The sequence below is a fragment of the Schistocerca piceifrons genome, chromosome 8 (genome assembly GCF_021461385.2).
Source record: "Schistocerca piceifrons isolate TAMUIC-IGC-003096 chromosome 8, iqSchPice1.1, whole genome shotgun sequence".
Classification (NCBI taxonomy): Eukaryota; Metazoa; Arthropoda; class Insecta; order Orthoptera; family Acrididae; genus Schistocerca; species Schistocerca piceifrons.
The window spans coordinates 486,913,212-486,935,260 of NC_060145.1; the positions used below are offsets into that span (position 1 = coordinate 486,913,212).

A 22,049-nucleotide genomic window follows, 5' to 3' on the forward strand; every position below is an offset into this window, starting at 1 on the left:
TTGAGTTGCTGCATTGCGCCAAGCAAAAGGAGGTACAACATGATATTACAAGGTAGCTTGTGACTTTTGTCACTTTAGTGTATATTCAACAACATTGTATTACAATAATAATGGACACTGAAGAGCAACTAGTGTATCAAAAAGAAACAGTTCATAATTCTAACACGTGACAGAAAATAGTACTGCTTAGTGGATAAGCAAATCAAAACAGGCAAAATGGACCTCTACTAGCAGAGAAGAAACTTTACCAGGTATCACATTACATTAAAACACAAAAAATGTAAATTATTTTAAATTGGCTGTAAAAATGTATCTTTGTAATAAAATTAACGTAAAAGACATTTTTACAGCAGATTTAAAAAACTTTACATTTTTTGTGTTGTAATGTAATGTGGTACCTGGTAAAGTTTCTTCCCTGCTAGTAGAGGTCCATTTTGCCTCAGTTTTGACTTGCTTATTCACTACGCAGTTCCATTTTCTGTCACGTGTTAGAATTATGAACTGTTTCGTATCGATACACTAGTTGGTCTTCAGTGTCCATTATTTTGTAATGAAAGATTTAAGTGTGAGAATGTATAAACAATATAGTGGTAGAATTTGCAGATTCTTACATAGTGGCTTGCATGAACGCTAAAAGTAACGTTTTCTATAGTCCTTGCAATTCTTTTTGTTGTAAATAAAGCAACTTCTGCTGGCAAGTGAGCTCATAAACAATGATTGCATCTATGTGTAGTGTATATGTTTTACCATTTGTTGTCATGCAGCCAGTAAGAATTTTCACACAGTAGCAAATGGTACTTTTTTTTCATTTTTGAAGATTACATGCTTGACCCACTTAAAATTTTCTTGGATCAGTATTCCAGGAAATATAGTGCTGTTTACACTGTCTAATTATTTACCAGATAGTATTACAGTAAGGCTTAAAGCAGGTTGTTCCAGTTTGCATGCTCACTGGTGGGCAGCCAAGTGCCTGTGGGCAAACAGCCGATGTGCTAGCAGTCGGTCAGCCTACAGAATCGTTTTGCACCGGCTGAGTGCACACAGCCAGGATTGACCATATACATTGCACATCCACAGAATGTGTGCAATTCTCTCTCCTGGTGGGTAGCCTACAATGACTGCACCTGCCACCAAATGAGCTGGGGATGTTTGTGCCCTACAGTGCAGCGTCAGAACAGCGGGTCTGAACTGTGTATGCTTTGTGCACTATGTAAATGTGTAGTTACTATCTTTTCTGTATTTATAAGACTGTTTCGGGGGAACCAATCAGTGCTGTGACACGAATGGTTTGATTTTGTTCTCCAATTCACATACACTCTTACCTCTTTATCACAGTGTTGATTTGTATGCAAATTTTATGCATGTTTGGGATGGGGTAGCTCATTGACAAACAACAGGAACAAGACTGGACCAGAATATAACCTTGGGCACACCATCTTTAACAGTCTGTTCCTCTGATGGGTACGTATGCATATTGGTTCCTTCTTGATAGTAAAGTTCCACTATTCACTGCCTAACAATGGAAAATCCAGGATGGAATAAAAGTCCTTCGTCAAAATTAGATACACACAGAGACAGTCTCTGGCAGCTGGAGCCAGGCTCTGGCTCTAGCTGCCAGACAGAGAGAGAGAGAGAGAGAGAGAGAGAGGGGGGGGGGGGGGGGGGGAGTGTTTACATTGTCTATTTTTGACAGAGGCCTTGTTGGCTGAAAGCTAACTTTCAGACAGTCTTTTCATTGTGCCTTTCTACAAATCCTTTTCACTGTATTGCTACTGCTCACTATCTATTTTGCAGGTATGATTACTTAATAAAATTCATGAAACACTGAAGAAGTTTGATTTTTACCTATTATTTATTTTATATCATTTTTCTCGCAGTAATTCACTGGTATGCTATCTAGAAGAATGATTTCACCATAGTATTTATATTATTATTACGCATGCCACTGTATCTGTAAACTTCCATATAATGGTGGATTGAAGCATCAGTACATCAGTGTACGACTAATGGCAAACAAGAAAGCAAATGTGTCTGATCTACGTCAGTGGCATACTAAAACTGAACTCATGTTCATCTTGTTTTTAGAAAGAGGAAGACAAAGAATGGGCTCAGATGAACTATAATCATCTGTGCCGCATGTAATTTTATACTGAAACTACTCAGCAATATTCTTTTTAACTCACTGACTGCTGTGGGGCCACTGGCTCTGCTTTACCACTTGCAGCCTCGCGGCAGTCAACTTGTTAATATTGAAAAATTACTAATGTTGTTCCTACAATGGAAGGAAAAGATAAGATTCTTACTTACTGTAAAGATGACATGTTGAACTTGCAGAAAAGCACAACTAAAAGACACTTACACATTAGCTGTCAGCCACAGACTGTCAAAAAAGGAAAACACACACATTCATCCACACAAGCAAGCACACCACTTGCACACATACTGGCAGCATCAGAGTTTCCATTGTTTGATCCAAGTCCTAGCCACAATAGTGAAGGAAAAATTACAGTTGTATATATATATTTTACAATTTGTTTAATACCTACTGAAAAGGTGCTGACAGTTACTTGTTGCTGACTGGTCCTGTTGGCATTACGTACCAACATTTGATGTACAATATAGTAGATACTAACCAGATGTTTCACTAGAAACAATTGGAGCAGGAAAACAAATTTGAAGCACAGTTTTTCTCCCCCTAGTGCACAGGGGCAGATACTAAACAGAATAAAGCGCAATCGTATCAAAAGGAAAATTCTCCCAAGAAAAATATAAAATTATGAGGCAGGATTTCTGGTGAGTTCATGTGCATGTGATGAGTATTAGTACTGTCAGAATACATATATGAATGTACATACGATATCCTAGCTTTAAAATTAATAGTTCCTTCCCAGAGGAGGAGAGAGAGGGATATAGATTGCGGAAGGCTGAAGAGGAAAGACAACTCACTCAGTCACCTGTACAAGAGGAAACAACCTGTCTCTCCACATTCTCATTACCTTCTTGCAATTTCATGTCTAAAACATATAGCTAGATGAAGGATAAATATGCTCCAAATGCTGAAAACAAGGTGATGAAAGGACTTTGGAGCAACAACCAAGTGTACCTGGTTCATTATAATAATGTGCATATTGATCAAGGACTTGAAGTATATACTGTTTAATTCCAGTTTGTGTGTTAACACATTGACTTCCATGATGTCACAGAAGAGCCCTATGTGTGACGCCATGTGCAAGTCGGTAGCACAGCAGAGCCTCATGCATAACACTGGGGCCTGGTCACGAAACATCGATTGCTATATGCGCGGCAGTCGACGTGTCATATTTACAAATATTGTGTGTGCACGGTTTACAGCAGGGCTTCACAGCATGAGGCCCGGGGACCCCTTAGGGGGCCGCCGGCTCTTTCTAGGGGGTCTGTGGCCACCTTTCACCCAATTGGTGTAAAATAATGAGTAAAATTATTGAATAAAAATGTGAAAATCAAATTCATCACTATTTGTTTCGTGTGAAAAACATGTGTACTCTTAGTTCAGGTCGTATTCCCAAGCAGCCTTTGCGGTTCCTGAGTGAGAACGCATACACAGTTTAGTGCTGGAGAATGCGGCTTCTCTGATCGACTGTTTTGCAACAATACGGGAGTCGTTCGTGCGCCGGCTCACGGCCCTAGATGCGCTGAAACCTTTTACACATGTGCGGAGCGAGCTTCGTCAATCAATCACAGCACTCGTTGGCACGTATGCGGCCCCAGGCATCATTAAATGTTAAACTTGCTTTGTCAGTTCACTACCTATTTCATAAGTCGATCTTTGACCAGTTTATTATGTCTAACATGGATCGGTGGCTGAAGTCAGGATTATTGAAGAAGGGTGCAGTTTCTCCATCACCTTCACAACAAGGGAAGTTTCCAGTTGAAATGAATGAAGAGGGAGGACGACCAAAGGAAGAACAATCACAAAAAGCTCCACAGCCGGATTTATTATGTGAAAACGCTGCAAGTACTCCATTGGTTGCAATATCGTGTGAAAGTGGAATAACCAAGAAGCGTAAGTACAACGAAAGCTATTTAGAAATGGGCTTTATGGAGACAAAGGAGGGTAAAGCTCAGTGTGTAATTTGTGCGTGAGTCCCTCTGGATTTCCAGGCTAAAGACATCGATTTTTTCAAAAGGAAGAGTGCTGAACTAGCTGCTTCTCAGCATTGCATGAAAACTCGAGCAAAAATAATTAATGTTGATTCATTAAAGTCTTCTTTCTTGATCAGTTATCGAGTGGCAAAAACAGGCAAAGCTCATACCATTGCATAAAATCTCATAAAGCCGTGTGTTAGTGATATTGTTTCTTGCATGCTAGACGAAAAGGCAGTAAAGCTTGTATCTTCGGTGCCATTATCAAACAATACTGTCAAGAGACACATTGTTGACATGTCAAATGATGTGAAAGACACTCTTGTTTCTCTCATCCAACACAAATCATTTTCTCTGCAGAAAGATGAATCCACTGATGTTGCAGGATTAGCAATTTTACTGGCTTTTGTCCGTTAAGAATATTCTGGACGTTTTGAGGAGGATCTCTTATTGTGCAGATCACTACCTGCCAACACAACAGATGCTGAAATATTCCATCTATTGGATGATTTTTAAGGACTAATGAAGTTTCATGGTCTAACTGCATAGATCTGTGCACAGATGAAGCAAAAGCTATGACGGGTCCTACAGTCGGAGCAATAACGAAAATAAAAGAAAACGCCAAGAACTGCAGCAGTAGTCATTGTGCTCTCCACAGATATGCTTTAGCTATGAAACAAATGTCTGTTTCGTTCAAGAAAGTTTTCAACGAATGCATTCAAATCATTAACTACATAAAATCGAGGCCGTTGAAGTCAAGACTTTTCACAATACTCTGTGAAGATAAGGGAAGCCTTCATCGTTCCCTGCTTCTCCACACAGAAGTGAGGTGGCTCTTGTGTGGGAATGGACTCTCTCGGTTGTACAAATTAAGATTGGAAGTCTTAGCTTTCCTTTAGAAGCATAACAACAAATTAGCAGACCTCATTAATGACGAAAATTGGCAGTATATACCTGCCTATTGGTCAGATACTTTCTCCAAAATGAACGAAATGAATATTTCACTCCAAGGCCAAAGTGAAACGAGCATTCAAGAGGAAAATCAATTTTTGGGAAGTGTGTGTAGAGGAGGGGGAGGTCGAGTGTTTTCCTCTTGTCAAGGAGTTTTTTAAAAACAAAACACTAGCACTTGGAAAGAATTTGTTTCATCAAATCCTGGAACATCTCCGAAGCTTGATGTCAATGTTGGAGCATTATTTCCCAACAGCTGAAGATGAGAAGCTGCAGAAATCGAATGGGTAGTCAACCCATTCATTGTATCCAAAAAGCCGAACATTCTATCATCAAATGAATATGAGTAGTTGATAGAAATTGGCACAGACACTACCTTGAAATCAAAATCATGTTTCGATACTGACGGTCACTCACACTTTTGGTTCAAATGGCTCAGAGCACAATGGGACTTAACATCTAAGGTCATCAGTCCCCTAGAACTTAGTACTACTTAAACCTAACTAACCGAAGGACATCACACACATCCATGCCCGAGGCAGGATTCGAACCTGCGACCGTAGCGGTCACCCGGTTCCAGACTGAAGCGCCTAGAACCGCTCGGCCACACCGGCCGGCACTCACACTTTTGGATCCGTTTGGATAACAAGAAATACTACCCCCTTGTTGAAAAGGCAAAACTTGTACTACTTCCGTATGCGACAACATACATGTGTGAATCTGGATTCTCGATCTATGCTGCCCACAAAACTAAGTACCGAAGCTGTCTAGATGCGGAACCAGACATCCATCCCCAGTTGTCAAGAATTGAACCCAACTTTTCAAAATTGTGTCGGCAGAAGCACCCTCAACCATCACATTAGGATTCCATTATTATTCCTACAGACTCACCTATAGTAAAGAAGAAAGCATTTTCCTTGGTAGGTGCTCAGTGAACGTACCTTTGTTTCTGTCTGCTATCATTTACAAAATAATTATCGATTGAATTCTGTTGGCATTGATATTTTTGTTACGAAAATTAAAATGAACTCCAAAGATAATTTCTTTTCTTTATAATATATTCCGTCGTCTCAGTTAAAAATATGGCCTGCCTATACTTCAATTACAATTACTTGCTATTAGTCTGACACTATATCGTGGCAACTGGCTGCAAGCGTAAACAAATGAGGACTTTTCACATGCCACCTTGTAAAAGGTAAAACTCCTCTGCCAGAATTGTTTCCTTTGAGAAAAAAGTCTTACGTTCTGTGAAATGCTTTGTCTTCTTATATAGAAATAAGAGGGTCGGTTTGTTTGTTTTCCTAATTTGTTTACAGTCAAGGCTGACTGCCACGATATAGTGTCCAAGTAGTAGTTGAAGTTGTCAGCTGTGGCTAAATGTTGTTGCCAGCTACCAACTGACCCCTGTTGCAACACCGCCTGCTAGCTGCCGGCTATGGACTGACAGCTGCCGTTCAGTAGATACGCAAAGACGTAAAAATAACTAGACTTTCCGAACTGTTTACATGGGCACAAAAATTGATCGTGGAACTGGAAAACGGCTTTATAAAAGCAGATTTCCAGAATCGATTTTGAAGTGTTTACCTGACCAACCAAAAGCGGGATTGGGGCATCGGCTTACGAAATCCAGTTTTGGAAACGCATGTAAACTGGGTGAATGTATTCCCACACCTTGCACAACAGATGTCACAATAGTCCTTTAAAGGCAATTGCTTGGCCTCTTTTCTTTCGTGGTGTGTTTGTATCCCGAATCATGGGTCTACCTCTTTTCTTCACAGCTGCGCGGAATGACCGCGCAGTCTCAGTCGTCATGTCGTCGTGGATTGCGCGACCGCTCCTGCTGGAAGTTCGAGTCCTCCCTCGGGCGTGTGTGTGTGTGTGTGTGTGTGTGTGTGTGTGTGTGTGTTTTGTCCTTAGTGCTTAGCGGAAGTTCAACTTAAGTTAATAGTGTGTAAGACTAGGGACTGATGACCTGAGCAGTTAAGTCCCATAGACTTTACATACGTTTGAACATTTTTCTTCAGATTTCACGAGAAACCACACACACACACACACACACACACACACACACACACGACTGTTACGAAATATGCATGCTCCTTACACAACAGTAGCCAAACAGTGGAAGTGAACAGACCACAAGTGGCAGCTTGTCAACAGCAACAGTTTGGATGTGTTGTTTGCTCTTGGAGGAAGGCAGCCCCATCGTGTGAAATGTCAATTACAAGTAATTTTAATCAGGCAATAGTGTGTTGAAAAAATTGAGTAAATCCACTAGTAAGTATCTGGATACAGTGGGAATTCAAATTGGATCGTTACTTTCAAGTTTTTTTTAATTTAATTCATCTAAACCAACGACTATTGATACTTCGGAGGGGGGAGGGGGTCAATGGCAACATGGCACTTGCATTGAGCAGCTTTCAGTTCCCATGGGTTTTGCTCTGAAATTTAAACTTACTGTGCTCTTAACTGACTCTGGTTCTGCCATGGATTTTCGACTGAAGAAGGGGTCCGCCAGTTGGAAAGGTTGGGAAGCCCTGGTTTACAGTTTAGTTGTGCCTCCCACTCAAAATGGAGTTCGTGCTTTGTCCGATGCTGTTATTTTGAGTTCCCTTCTACAGTGGTATGGAACTGCAACTAGATGGTGCCTACAAGCTGTAGTCCTTGTTGAGAACTATACTGTTGTCCTAATGCAAAGAAAGAGTTAGTTCTGTCAGTTTTCACATCTAACAATGGCAAGTCCAGGATGAAATAACAATATGGAAAGAGTAGATTGCTACTCTAGGTCTAGGACATATCATGCATAATACAAACAAATAAGATTTGCTGCAAAAAAAATACAAGAGAAAATCAACAGCAAAACACGTCCTGGGAGAAGACCAATATCTTGGTTTGGCAACCTAAGGCGCTGATTCAGTATGTCAACAGAATTATTCCATGTTGCTACTAACAAGATAGCAGCCATCATGATTGCCAACACCCAAACCACATAGGCACCAAAAGAAGGTTGCCATTCTGTACATAGTGGAGGCGTTGCCACAGACAGGCACAATGAAAAGAGATTGCTAAAATATTAAAGCTATCACACAACATCCTCCTTCCAAAGTCCAAAACAGACACACGCCCCCCCCCCCCCCCCCCCCACACACACACACACACACACACACACACACAGTGTGTGTGTGTGTGTGTGTGTGTGTGTGTGTGTGTGTGTGTGTGTGTGTGTGTGTGTGTTCCTCCTCCTTCAGGAGGAGGATTTTGTCTGAAAGTGTAACGTGTTGATTGCCAAGGGGATGGCAGACAATGTGTTAAATATTTTAGCAGTAATCATCGTGACAGTAACTTACTGTGGCATTTGGCTTGCTGATAGCTTTAAATTTACCTCAGATAGTTGACAAGCTGACAAAGATATGTAGATTGCTCTTAAGAGGAAGTCCTGACAAGCAGACAATTGTCTAGAGAATCTCTTTTGGGTGTATCGTGCCATACCTGTGTGCCGTAGACCGCTAAATATACTCCCACCTTACCAAACAAATTGATTCTATGGTAAAGGCGGTAGACTCTTGCCTGGAAGGTGTAGTTAACACACTGACCACAACATGCATAGTGATAGATTCACATGTGAGCCTCTGCTGTGCCACTGGTAGTAATGCAGCATAAGGCTGTGCTGTGGCCTTGTGATTGTCAACACATTAAACCACAGGAGATATTGATGTTGTACACTGGACTCTCACTTGGAAGGAACAGGCTTAAAATCTGGTCATCATCCAGATTGAAGTTTTCTCAAGTTTCCCTAAATCATTTCAAGTTAATGCAAGGGTCATTCTTTCCAAAAGATCATGACACTTCCCACATTAACTCTTTAGTATCTGAGCTGCCTGCCACAATTTCGCAGTTGAGAGGCTGGCAGTACAAATCAGTCAGAACACAGAGATTTAGATTTTCTCTGTTTCCTCTAAACTGCATAAGGGGTCATTCTAGGTTGGTTTAACCAGTACAAAAGCATTTTCCCACCCTTCATCTCAGATCTGGAGATGCCTGAGCAGTTATTTCTGGACAGTTTTCAAAACTTGACAGTGAATGTTTTCCTACTTAACTACTTAATGTCCTGTTTTCTTAATATATGACTATGTGGGAAGATGATATATGGTGCATTTTGTTTTTGTTTGTTTCCTTACATAATCTCTGAGGCAACCTTTACGTAGTTGTCTCTGCATAGTTATTAGCACAAAAATTCTCTCCTGGCTACATTTACAGATAAGTGACACTAAGAGAAGCAGAATTGGAATTGACTGTCTTGTAGCTGTCACTGGGTACATGGGAGCCTATATTCACAACCAGGAATGTGGAAATTTTAAGCATATACTGGACAGGCTTCTATAACTGTTTCTGTTGAAAGAACACGCAGTCTATGTGAACAGTTCATACTGGAGTTTCCACGGCATCTGTGCAGTAGCCTGACAGCTAAATACAGAGGTATCTGTTAATATTAAGATGATTGTTCCTATTTGTAACCTCACTAGTCTGTCAGTTCACAGCCTTGTTCAAAAAGTGGCAAATCAGTACGGCAGACCGCATGCTGGTTAACTAAAGCTACTTCCATACACACAATGGTTGACCTACATGGGCAATACTTTGCTGCAAAAGACCACAGAGGCTCTTTTAGACCCTGAAGCTAAAATAAATCTTTTTGTACAGAGAAATCCAGTTACACATTTTAGTAAAGTTTTGGCCTATTTTATGCTAGACACTGAATAAGATACGCTGACCTGTTGACGTTAGTGACATTTACTAATATTAAGTTCTCGCCCTGGCACCTAACATTGATACTTGTAAGACTATTACGGACTGTTTTACCATTCCAATTTTCAGATGACAAGGTAAGCTCTGTTAAAGTTCATGGGCAAAATTAACAATACAAGCAAGCAAGTAAGTAAGTGAGTAAATGATTTAAGCATTAAAATTAGTTACTTTCTTAGAACTGTGTCAGGTAAAAACAAGTACGGCACAGGCAACTGGCAGGTCCCCTGTGTGAAGAATTTGCTTTGCCTCAGTACTTTTCTTATGTCAAGTTACCTTTACTGTCTAATTGGTCCTTGTGGAGAACTGTAATTGCCATCAGAACACAAACTGCCACATTCTACTTGTTACAGACGGAGGGACATAGTACATGATTTGAATGGGGAAGAATTGGTGTGGACAGGAGAGAAATTGGAAAAGGGGAAGTAAGGCAGTGGAAAACTAATAAACTAATTAGCTGGGGGGGGGGGGGTTGTGAGTGCAAGAAATGCTGAAAAGACAATATTATTTCACCACCCACCCAACCTCCAGAAAAATCCTTGTCCATCCCTACTCCAATCCTGTATCCACTGTAGTCAATGCAGGTGCAAGACCTATCTCACACATGCCATCACTTCTTACAGCGGTCCAGTCACAGGAATTTCCTTCCCTATAAAAGGCAGAGCTACATGTGAAAGCAGCCATGTTATGCATCAGCTATGCTGCAGTTACATTCCAGCATTCTATGTGGGGATGGTAAGTAACCAACTGTGTAATCGCATGAATGGTCGCTGCTAAATTGTGAAAGGTTGCAAACGTGACTATCCAATTGCCACATACACGGCACTCCACAACACACATGAAAAACAGCTGGTTCACTGTGCGAGCCATTTGGACACTCCATTCTAGCAGTAGTTTCTCAAAACTACGCAGGTGGGAATTCTCTGTCCAACATATCCTGCAATCCCTCTCAGATTGTGTCCTGCCTTCTGCCACCAGTATTCCCCTCCCCCATGTACATATGCAGCCAAGACCTGCTCCACACTATCCTGCCACCCTCTTCTTACCTTGTGTGTCCTTTCATATCCACTCTCCACCTCTATCTCCCCAGGCAACTGCTATCGATAATCAACTGTCAATCCTCTGTGGCTGCAGCTGTGTGCGTTTGGGTGTCTGTGTATATGAATGTGCATATCTTACTACAGAAAGAGTTCAAAAGCTAGTGCAAATACTGTACTCTGTTGTGTGTGTGTGTGTGTGTGTGTGTGTGTGTGTGTGTGTGCCACACATGGCTCAGCTATAGGTGTCTGGTGGCCTTTATGTATTATTCCAACCAGGAATATCCATTGTTGTTCTAACTTAAATCTGTGAGTACCATGTTCATCCAGGCAAACAGAAGCGTATTTTGAATTACATTATGTAACTGCCTGAAATATGAAATCTCAAAGGAATAACAGGTTTGGGTTGACAAAAATCATCACACACAATTTTGTTGAAAATATTATGGACTTTTATTAACATTAAAGTACTTGCTACACAAGATGAATGCCACACTACTTGGTTGGTGGCCATTTCCACTGGTCTGGTGGTGGTTCTGTCATCAGGGGCTCCCATGGTTTCCACCCCAGCATCTTACGTGCTAGAGTCAGTTCGTTCTCAGCCTGGATTATAAGTTCCTCCACCTGCCCACAGTTTATTTTCTTCTCAATGTCCTGAACATTTGGTGTCTGGAAACAAATGCACATTCAGTCACAGATTTGTCCATAGTTACAAATATTAAAAGTTGATTAACAACTCCTTGCATCTGATGAAAAGATTATCATGATGAAACAGTAAGGAGAGAGAAAAAGTGACAAAATGGAGTGAGAAAACCATTTTAAAAATGACACACAGAGGTAAGAAGAGTAGTTGGTGAGGATAAAGAGGGAAATGAACAATTAACAGGAGACTTTAAGTAGAAGGGAAAGAGATTTGGAGTATGGAACATGAACAAGTAGTTTAATACACCTTAGTTTATTTAAGCAAAAGGCACACACTGGCACTAGTCTCTACTGCAGAATGATACACAGGCACCAAGAGAGTGCATCTAAACCATTTGAGCTTCGCCATGACTTTGCATAAAATGTTTGTGTGCAATCTACAATTCACCACAGAAGATCATGAAGGCACAAGAGAAGAATAGACTTTCCACAGCTTTCTACTAAAGGATTACACCCGCTACAAGGGAGTCACTCATGATGCAGCAAATTTTAATGTTATTCTCAGTCTAGCATAAGAAAGCAAAAATAGTGCACTCTATGGTTACTGTATACAGATCAAGTTGCTACTAAACATCTTGACAAATGAGTAATAAGTTAAGACAAGCACCCCTCAAACTATAGACAACCTAGCTTGTCTGATATATCAGTTGAGAGACCTTAATCTGTAAAATACAGAAGATGTTAATAATTTAGCACTTAGTGCGGCAATGTGCCAACTGAAGAAAGAACAAAGATTAGGACTTCTCTGAGCAAGGAAATCTGCAGTTCCTTTCCAAGGGCACTATGTCATTCACTTTAAGCAATTTAGGTAAACAGCAGAAAATTTAAATGTGGCTGCCATGACAGGAATTTGAACCCTGCCCCTACCAAAGGTGAGACTAGCATTGAGGTATTACTGAACAGTGCATTACTTATGACATCAGCTAACTTGCTGACAGGTATGTATCTGTGAATGGGTACTGTAGTGTTTACAAATCTTTATCAAACAAAATATGCACAAGATATTTTGGTCCTTTACAAAAAGGACACATGCATGTAACATGTTTCCTTATTGTAGTGGAACATTATATGGATTATTGTGATTACGTAGTACCTCTAAAGAGCATGTAGAAGAACTATGTTTGAAGTTTAAAATAATAGTTCACTACACACTGCAGATGTAGGAACTTTGTAGAACAATTAATGGTGGGATGGGAGGGACCTTCCATGGTACAAAGTCACCGTAATAAAAGCAAAGAAACAGTAACTTCTTCACAATAGGTGTAAAACAAAACTTAGGGCTATGGCTAGACACTGCATGCAACACATTTGGACGTAATGAATTACTGTGTGAAGCCTACAATGAGTACAGCAGAAAAAGCTTATCAAAAGATCTTTACAAATACAAACTGGTCATATGTAAAGGCTGTCAGTGGCATCAAAATTCATGTCCAGACATACACAGATGACACAGAAACTGAGGACAGCAAAGCAAAAGTAGAAATAAAGATTTTGAGAAATAACTGAAGCTGTTGTCTTTTGTGATGGTTCAATTTTTATTGTCCCACGAGTGTTTTCAAGCCACTCAGCTACTCTTCAGATGGAACACCCTTTTAATGATTGATTGAAGCATTGTGGGGGTTGTCATGTGGAAAGAAATGACTCCCACAACAGTTCAATCATTAAAAGTGCGTTCTATCTGATGAGTTGTTAGACACCCTGCAACTAGTCACAGTAAAATAAAACTGAACCATCACAAAAGCCAACTGCTTGCAGTTATTTCTGAAGTCTCTATTAATCACAATCAGTGATCCACATCCAAAACTGATAGTAGTTTTTAAAACAGAAATGCTGAATTCAGTTTTCAAATACTCCTTCACTAAGGAATCTACAAATGTACAGCTCCCGTTTACTTCTCATTTACTTCTTACACCACTGCTAAGATGAGTGACTTAGATATTAATGTCAGTGATGTTGAGAAACAGCTGGAATTGCTCAAATTAAACAAGGTTCCTCGGCCCAATGGAATCCCTGTCAACTTCTATACAGAATTTGTACCCAAGTTAGTCCCCATTACAACCAGAACATACCTTAGGTCCCTTGAACAAAAAACAGTGCCCAGTGATGGTATGAAAGAACATCACACCCATCCATAAGAAGGGTAGCAGAAGTGACCCACAAAACTTCTGTCCTACCTCATTGGCATCAACCTGGTATAAAACCATAGAAGCCAATCAGAGATAAAACACAATGTAGTACTCCTACCAGAATGACCTCCTCCAAGCCAACCAACATTTATTCCAAAAACACTGATAATGCACTTGCCTCATGACACAAAACCTATGAATTAAGTCAGTTCGATGGCTGCAGGATTTCTCAACTTCCAAAAAGCATTTGACTTGGTACCACACCAATAATTATTAACAAAAGTATAATTATATGAGCTATAAGAAATGCGACCAGATTAAGGTTTACCAGATAGGGAGAATGCGCAGAGTGTTCATGGAAAGTGACAACAGAAGTACAAGTAACTTCAGGTGTGCCCCACTGAAGTGATCTGGAGTGACAGTTGTCCCTGCCACCCCCGAAAACAACAGCTGTGACGACAGACTGATCTGTAGAGTAGCTGGACGTCTAAACAGAAGTGACTTCTGGCATTTCCCAAGGTAGTGTCATAGGCCCTTTGCTGTTTCTTATCTACATAAATGATTTGGGAGACAATCTGAACAGCTGTCTTAGGTTGTTTGCAGATGATGCTGTCGTTTATCAACTAAATGTTATCAGAAGATCAAAACAAATTGCAAAATGACTTAGAAAAGATATCTTTATTGTGTGAAAATTGGCACTTGATCCTACATAGCGAAAAGTGTGAGGTCATCCACATGACTGCTAAAAGGAATCCATTAAACTTTGGTTACACAATAAATCAGTCAAATCTGAAGGCCATAAATTCAACTAAATACCTAGGAATTACAATTACGAACAACTTAAATTGCAAGGAACACACAGAAAACGTTGTGTGGAAGGCTAACCAAAGACTGAGTTTTATTGGCAGGACACTTAGAAAATGTAACAGACCTACTAAGGAGACTGCCTACACTACGCTTGTCCGTCCTCTTTTAGAATACTGCTGCGTGCGGTGCGGCGTCCTTGCCGGATAGGATTGAAGGAGTACATCGAAAAAGTTCAAAGAAGGGCAACACATTTTCTATTATTGCGAAATAGAGGAGAGAGAGTCACTGAAATGATACAGGATTTGGAGTGGACATCATTAAAACAAAGGCATTTTTTGTTGCAGAGGAATCTTCTCATGACATTCCAATCAACTTTCTCCTCTGAATGCGAAAATATTTTGTTGACACCAACCTACATAGGGAGAAACAACCACCATGATAAAATAAGGGAAATCAAAGCCCGTACAGAAAGATATAGGTGTTTGTTCTTTCTGCATGCTATACAAGATTGGAATAAAAGAGAATTCTAAATGTCGTTCAATGAACCCTCTGCCAGGCACTTAAATGTGATTTGCAGTGTATCGATGTAGATGTAGGTTATAGACCAGTCAGCGAAGACCAAAAAGGTTGATTAGGCAAAAAAATTGTACAGTCGCAAATTTTTTGCACAGTGCTACAGGAGAGTGTCCTGAAAAACAAATTAAAAATATTGACTGGTAGTGTTGGGGGTAAGGAGGGGGGGGGGGGGGGGGGACAACATTTAAAGGTCCCTTTTTATGATTTTCTCGAATAACTCAAACTGTGTCTCCTAATGGAATTCTTTCCTAAAATAAAATTTAACTAAATAATAATAAAAAGTCCTATACATTTTTTCTCTAGGATTAAATTTCCTCATTGACGGAAAAATCACATATTATTTGAATGGTATAAAATTAATGTTTAGCTTTAAATTAAGTGGCCTACAAACAAATATTAAATGTGTGTTCCACACCTAACTGCAGTGGAGCTATGTTAAGGAATTGTATTCCACAGGCGTAACAGGATGAAGGAGAGATGTGTAGGACAGAAGTGAGAAGGAAGTTAGGTCACAGGATTGTATCCATGCACTTCCCTCATTCAGAGGTTTGTAAATTTAAGATGAAGCACATGATTCCCCACTATCTACCGCACCACATCACAAAAAGAAGCTACAGGGTATGTCTCAAAGTTATGCCAACCTTCCGCTGTACGACTCGAGTACTACTGATGTCGCAGTGCGCAGACACGCCCCGAGATGTTTATTTTCTACAAAATGCAGTAACATTATGTGGGATGCTGATATGAGTTACTGATAATACTAATGCAGGCAGGCATATGGATAGAATCTTCGCAAGTCTCTGTGCACTGTCCTACACTGCTAGAGAGGGAAAGAATTCCTAGACATTCTGTACAGCTGCTGTAGTGTTCTTCCACAGATGGTAACTTCTGCCACCACAAGTGCTCCTTGCTTTTTATTTTATAGACATACTATATCTTCCTCGCATTTCCTGTCCAGTCCTTTAACGTGACCAGACAAAATAACTTCACCGAGATTGTGTTTATACCTAGCAGTTAGTTTTTAGTTTATTATGTGAGTTGTTATTTGCCTTATGTTAAGTGAGCGATTATATAATAAAACTGAACAGCTGGAGCTGAAAACTGTTTACCACACTGAAGAGCCTGTCACAAGTGTAACATGCTGTCAATATGTATTTGATAATGTGTATTTCACTGTCTCCACTATCAGTGGCTGAAACGCTTTTCATAGCATGAGGGATATACAATACATCACTCCAGCCTCAACTCTTCCATCATCTGAAGAGATCCTGAGGCTTAAATTGCATCCCTCTACAACAGAAGTAGGTTGCCTAGGTGTTCTAGATTATCATATTTCAACATAAGTCAGCAATGCATTACAAGAGATTACTGTTCTAGACTTGACTGTGATTGGTCTCATTCCATCAGACATACTCTCAGCTATTTTTGAAGATTTGCTGCAAGTGTGATAAATGGCTCCACTCGGTATAGCCCACTCTACAATACCGGCAATTCCCGAATAGAAAAGATGTATGCAAGCTACCCGTAAGCAGTTAATGATGAGAAAGTGCAGTGACTTTTTGAGCATTCATTAATTCACCATCAACTGACCGCAACACAGTTACATAGCCTAACAATATGCTGCCACTGATAGGCAGCAGCAAGGTGTCACACTTACCGCTCCAAACAGTTTCCCATCAACACTATATAGGTCCCTGACAACATCAAACTTACAAGTATACTGCTCAGCCATTGTTTACAGGAAAGTATTTTACATAAAAGCTCACTTAACACCTGCATAAAGTACTCATTTAATAAACTGAAAATAGCTCCACTATGTAAAACCCCGTGTGGGGTTTGCTAGTCCCCCATCGGGCACCTCCCTAGGTGGTGGATAGGGGAATGCTGTCTAGATATAGAGGTTACCAGGCAAATAAAATACCCGGGGTGGACCAAAACTAGCACGAGCAGGAGAGGCTCGCTCAGCCGCAGTGAAGGCAACCCTCCTAGGGTTCGAGTACCCCTGGCCTCCAGGTTGGGGGTTGTGCAGAGGGCTACCAACCCACTCATGTAAAAGAGCACGAAACGGCCAGGATACTCAATGCCAGCCTCGGAAACAGGACAGGATTTACTGGAACAAAAACTGGCAAAGCTACAAGGATTTCTCTTTTGGATCATGGAATATTAGAAGCCTGTATCGTCCTGGAACTGTCCAAGTACTATCAAACGAATTAAGAAAATATAGAGTGCAACTGGTAGCTCTCCAAGAAGTAAGATGGCAGGGAACAGGTTCACTGAAAATAGCAGACGGGACAATAATGTATGGAGACTGCGGTCAGCGACATGAATTTGGAACCGGTTTCTACATTCATAAATCAACAGATGACTCAGTAAGGGATTTCAAACATGTTAATAAATGTATATCATACATAACAATTCAGATGCAGTGGTTAGACATTACATTTCTAAATGAACACGCACCCACAGAAGATAAGGATGACAACACGTAGGAAGAATTCTACAGCCAACTGGAACAAACGTACAACTTATTAAGTAGGCACAATGTGAAAATAGCGTTAGGAGATTTTAACGCCAAAGTAGGAAAGGAAGAAATCTACAAGCCAACCATCAGAAATTTTAGCTTACATGAGGAAAGTTCAGAGAATGGGGTTCGACTTATAAACTTTGCAATGACAAATGGCCTCACGATAAGCAGCACAAAATTTCAACATAAGGGCATTCATTTAGGAACATGGATATCGCCAGATGGAAAGGTAGTCAATCAAATAGATCATGTGGCTATCCAGAAACAATTCCAAAACAGTATTAAAGATGTCAGAACCTTTAGGGGAGCGAATTGTGACACAGACCACATGTTAATAATATCAAAAATGAAAGTGAAACTCAAAAGGAAAGTTGATAGAAATAGAGAAGAAATTACAAGATATAACATAAGAAACCTGGCAAAAGTAGATAGCCTATAAAAGAAATTAAAAGCAACCTACAAAACAGACTGACCAATGCAGAAACACAGGATGTCGAAAGCAGATGGAAACACCTGAAGGGCTGTAATCAAGAAGCAGCTTCCAAAATCACAGGTGAAAGAAAACGACCTAATAAAATTTGGTTTAACACAAGGTGCAAAAAAAAAATTGCTAGAAAGAAGAAATGTGAGGAATGCATGGATTAAAGAAAGGGACAATATGACATTGAAGGAAAGATACTATAAACTCCAAGAAACGCAAAGAACCCTAAGACAAGAGAAAAGGGAATACTATAACAATATGATCAGAGAAGCAGAGGATGATTCCCAACATCACAGGACAAGGCACATGTATCAAAATGTAAAAAATTCTTTGGTAAATTCAATAAAAGGGAACAGTTTATAAAGGATCAGTATGGGAAAATATTGACCAACAAAAGTGACATACAAAACAGATGGAAGACATACTTTTCACAACTTCTCAACTGCAATGACCCACACTCTTACTTTAAATTGGAAGAACCCGATAAAATTGATACAGCTGATACAGTTTACTACCCCATCAGTAAATGAAAAAAAGCAAGCAATAAATAAATTAAAGAATAACAAGGCTTGTGGCGAGGACAAGATATACGCTGAGTTATTAAAGAATGGAGGTCCACAACTGGAATTAGAAATACAGGCGTTAATAGAAACAATTTGGGAGACGGAAACCATTCCTGCAGATTGGAAAACTGCAATTGTGTGCCCCATATTTAAGAAGAATGATCCACTAGTTTGTGATAACTACAGAGGAATTGCCTTACTGGATGTCACCTACAAAATCTTATCAAGCTGCCTATTAAACAGGCTGATACCAATAACAGAAGAACTGATTGGGGACTACAGATGCAGTTTCTGCAGAAACAGATCCACATTAGATCACTTATTCACCCTAAGACAAGTAACTGAGAAGGCATGGGAATTCAATGTAGATGTCCACATATTATTCGTAGATTTTAAAAAGGCCTATGATAGCATACACCGACAGACACTCCTACATATAATGAAGGAATTTAAAACACCATCAAAATTAATCAGATTAGTTAAAATGTGTATCGATGAAACTTTATGTCGCATAGACACCAGTTGGAGAAACTGAAGATTTTAAGGTGTACACTGGACTGAGACAAGGGGATGCCATTTCACCTATTTTATTTAACCTTGTCCTAGAGAAGATTGATAGAGAAATTTCTAAAACCAGTCCACAAGGGATTCAGCTACAGGATGTGAACATTACAAGACTTCCCTATGCAGATGATGTAGCACTAATAAGTAGTTCCAAAAGAGAATTAATCAGAATGATGCAAAATTACTACAAAATTGCTGAGAAAACAGGATTACAGGTTAATGAAGAAAAGACAGAATACCTGCCCATAAGTAAGAAAACCAGAAAAGATGTGCCTCTGACTGTAGATGGATTCAATTTCAAGACTGTTGACCACTTCAAGTACCTAGGAAGTATTTTTAGTAATAACAACAGAACACATATAGAAATAGATGCCCGTTTATCAACAGCAAACAAGACACTTTTTAGTTTCATCAAAATTCTAAGAAAAAGATCACTTAGCAGTAACTTCAGAAACCGCTTATATCAATCAACCATTATACTTGGGATGTTTTACGGATGTGAAACATTAATATTTAGAAAGAAAGATGAAGAAAAACTTAATATTCGAAAGAAAAGTACTAAGGAAAATTTTTGGACCTGTATACGACGAAAATAACATGAAATGGAGAATAAGAAGAAATGAAGAATTACGAGGGCTGTTCAAACACCGTAACATCATCAAAGTGCTCAAGAGGAGAAGGTTGAATTGGGCAGGCCATATAGCAAGAATGACAGAATAGACTACCTAGAATGACATTCAGCAGAACAATAGAAGGAACGAGAAGAAGAGGGAGACCCAGAATCAGATGGCAGGATAACATTTGGGAGGACACATTGAGGATGAACAGCAGCAGCAACTGGACAAACAGCGCATTGGACAGGCAGAAGTGGAAGAGGCTCATAGAGCAGGCCCTCGCCACATGTAAAGTAAAAAAGTAAAGTAATGTAAAAGTTCAGGCAAGTTATTTCATCTACTGACATACAAGAACTGGCCAGGAAATGCTGGGGAGGTACAGTCTGTCTCCAATTTGAAAATCTAGCAGCACTCTTAACGGGGGAAATTGCCTTTCCTGGAAGACCACTATAGCTGCCATACAAGATGACTAAGAACCAATTCGCCCTTTAGCGGTGTAGAACAGTGTGCAGATTTACATAGATTCTGTCCATATGCGCTTGTGTTAGTGTTATTAGCAGTTCCTGTAGTGTTAATGTATTTTGTGGAAAATTAACATCCTTGGACATATCTGCAAACTGCGTCACAAGTGATTCAAAAGGCATGCTGTGGAAGATCAGCATAACTTTGTGAGATGCCCTGTAGTTGCTTCTTGTGATGTGGTGGGCTAGATAAAGTGGGGGATTACCTGCTCGATTGCAGACTTGTCAAGGAGGAAAGTACATGAACACAAACCAGTAACCTACCTTCTCTCACACATCTACTACATGCATTCCCCCCCCCCCCCTTTCACCCTGTCACACCCTAGTATACAATTTACACCTTCATACAGATCTTCTGCACCTAGAGGTGTTACATTTAATATTCCCTTTTAACCCACTTTATTTAAGGATGAACATTAATTTTATACTGTTAAAACAATGTTTTTAATTAATAATTTTACTTTTGTACAGAGCCACAGTCATGTGAAACTTTCTGAAAGATACAACTGCCATGTGGCTGTACAACAGATTATTTCACAATCTAGATTTCAGCCTTAGACCATTACCAAGTGTTACAAGTATTATATATAATTAGACTTCAGTAGAACCCAAGTCATCAAAACATGTATCTTCAGTTACATAAACCAATTTTGTCACAATAAATTTGACAACATTTGTGTAATATGCTAATTTACAGACAATTAGCATGACTCAGTTGATATGGTTGTGGAAAAATAGGTAACCAAATCACAAGTTTTAAACTTTGCTACATTGTGTTTTTGTCAGTGGCTGCTTAGACACCGTGTAGCAAAGTTTAAAACTTGTCATTTGGTTCTCTGCAACCATTTCAACTGAGTCATGCTAATCACCTGTAAATTAGCAAATTACACAAATATTGTCACATTTACTTTGACAAAAGTGGTTTGTATAACAGAAGCTATATGTTTTGACAATGAGTTGTGTTCTACTCAAGTCTACTGATTTATAATACTTTTATCACTTGATAATGGCCCAAGTCCAAAATCTGGATTGTGAAATAAAATCTGATGTAAAGTCAAATGATCATTTTTAATGATCTTTGATTTTCCTTTTCCCTGCAACATACAATCAGTCCTACACAAAAGAATACGAAATTTAATGTAGATTAATTCTGTACAGCGAAATATTTGTGCAACAAGTCATGAATTTTGATTTATTCAACAAAAATATAATAAGTGACCTTCACATGCCCCCACCAGCCAGTATTTTTAGTATGTTGTTCAGGACCACTCTGATAAAATCTGTGACTGCAAGATTTTTTCCCCCAATTTTCCTTCACCAATTGACTATTAGGTTGGAAGATGACAACTCCTTTACCAGCTGGTGAATTCAACAAACGTGAATGCCGAATGAAGGTGGTGGTTAACAGATTTATCTATAGTACAGCCTGACATGCTACAGTTTATGCACTGTTTGTCATCAGAAAGAACTGAGAGGTAAATTCAGAAAACCTATATTAGATATTATGTGGGCAATATATTGTGGCAGTCAGCTGTGACTGTACACAAATGAGAACTTACACTGTCCGAAGGGGGAGGAATGGTGCAGGAGAATAAGCTCCACCTCCCTCTTTAAGAGCTGCTATCCTACATCCACATTCTGTGGTTCCTTGGGAGCAGAAC

General features: G+C 39.7%; 1 protein-coding gene across 1 annotated transcript in view; it reads right to left on the reverse strand.

Annotated features, from left to right (window-relative positions):
* Positions 1-11,339: 11,339 nt before the first annotated feature.
* LOC124711738 (NADH dehydrogenase [ubiquinone] 1 alpha subcomplex subunit 5) overlaps positions 11,340-22,049 on the reverse strand; it is a 13,983-nt gene continuing 3,273 nt past the window's right edge. The window contains exon 3 of the mRNA XM_047241949.1: positions 11,340-11,579. Within this exon, the coding sequence (XP_047097905.1) occupies positions 11,406-11,579 (174 nt within the window). The 3' untranslated portion in view covers positions 11,340-11,405. The remainder of the gene's footprint in view (positions 11,580-22,049) is intronic.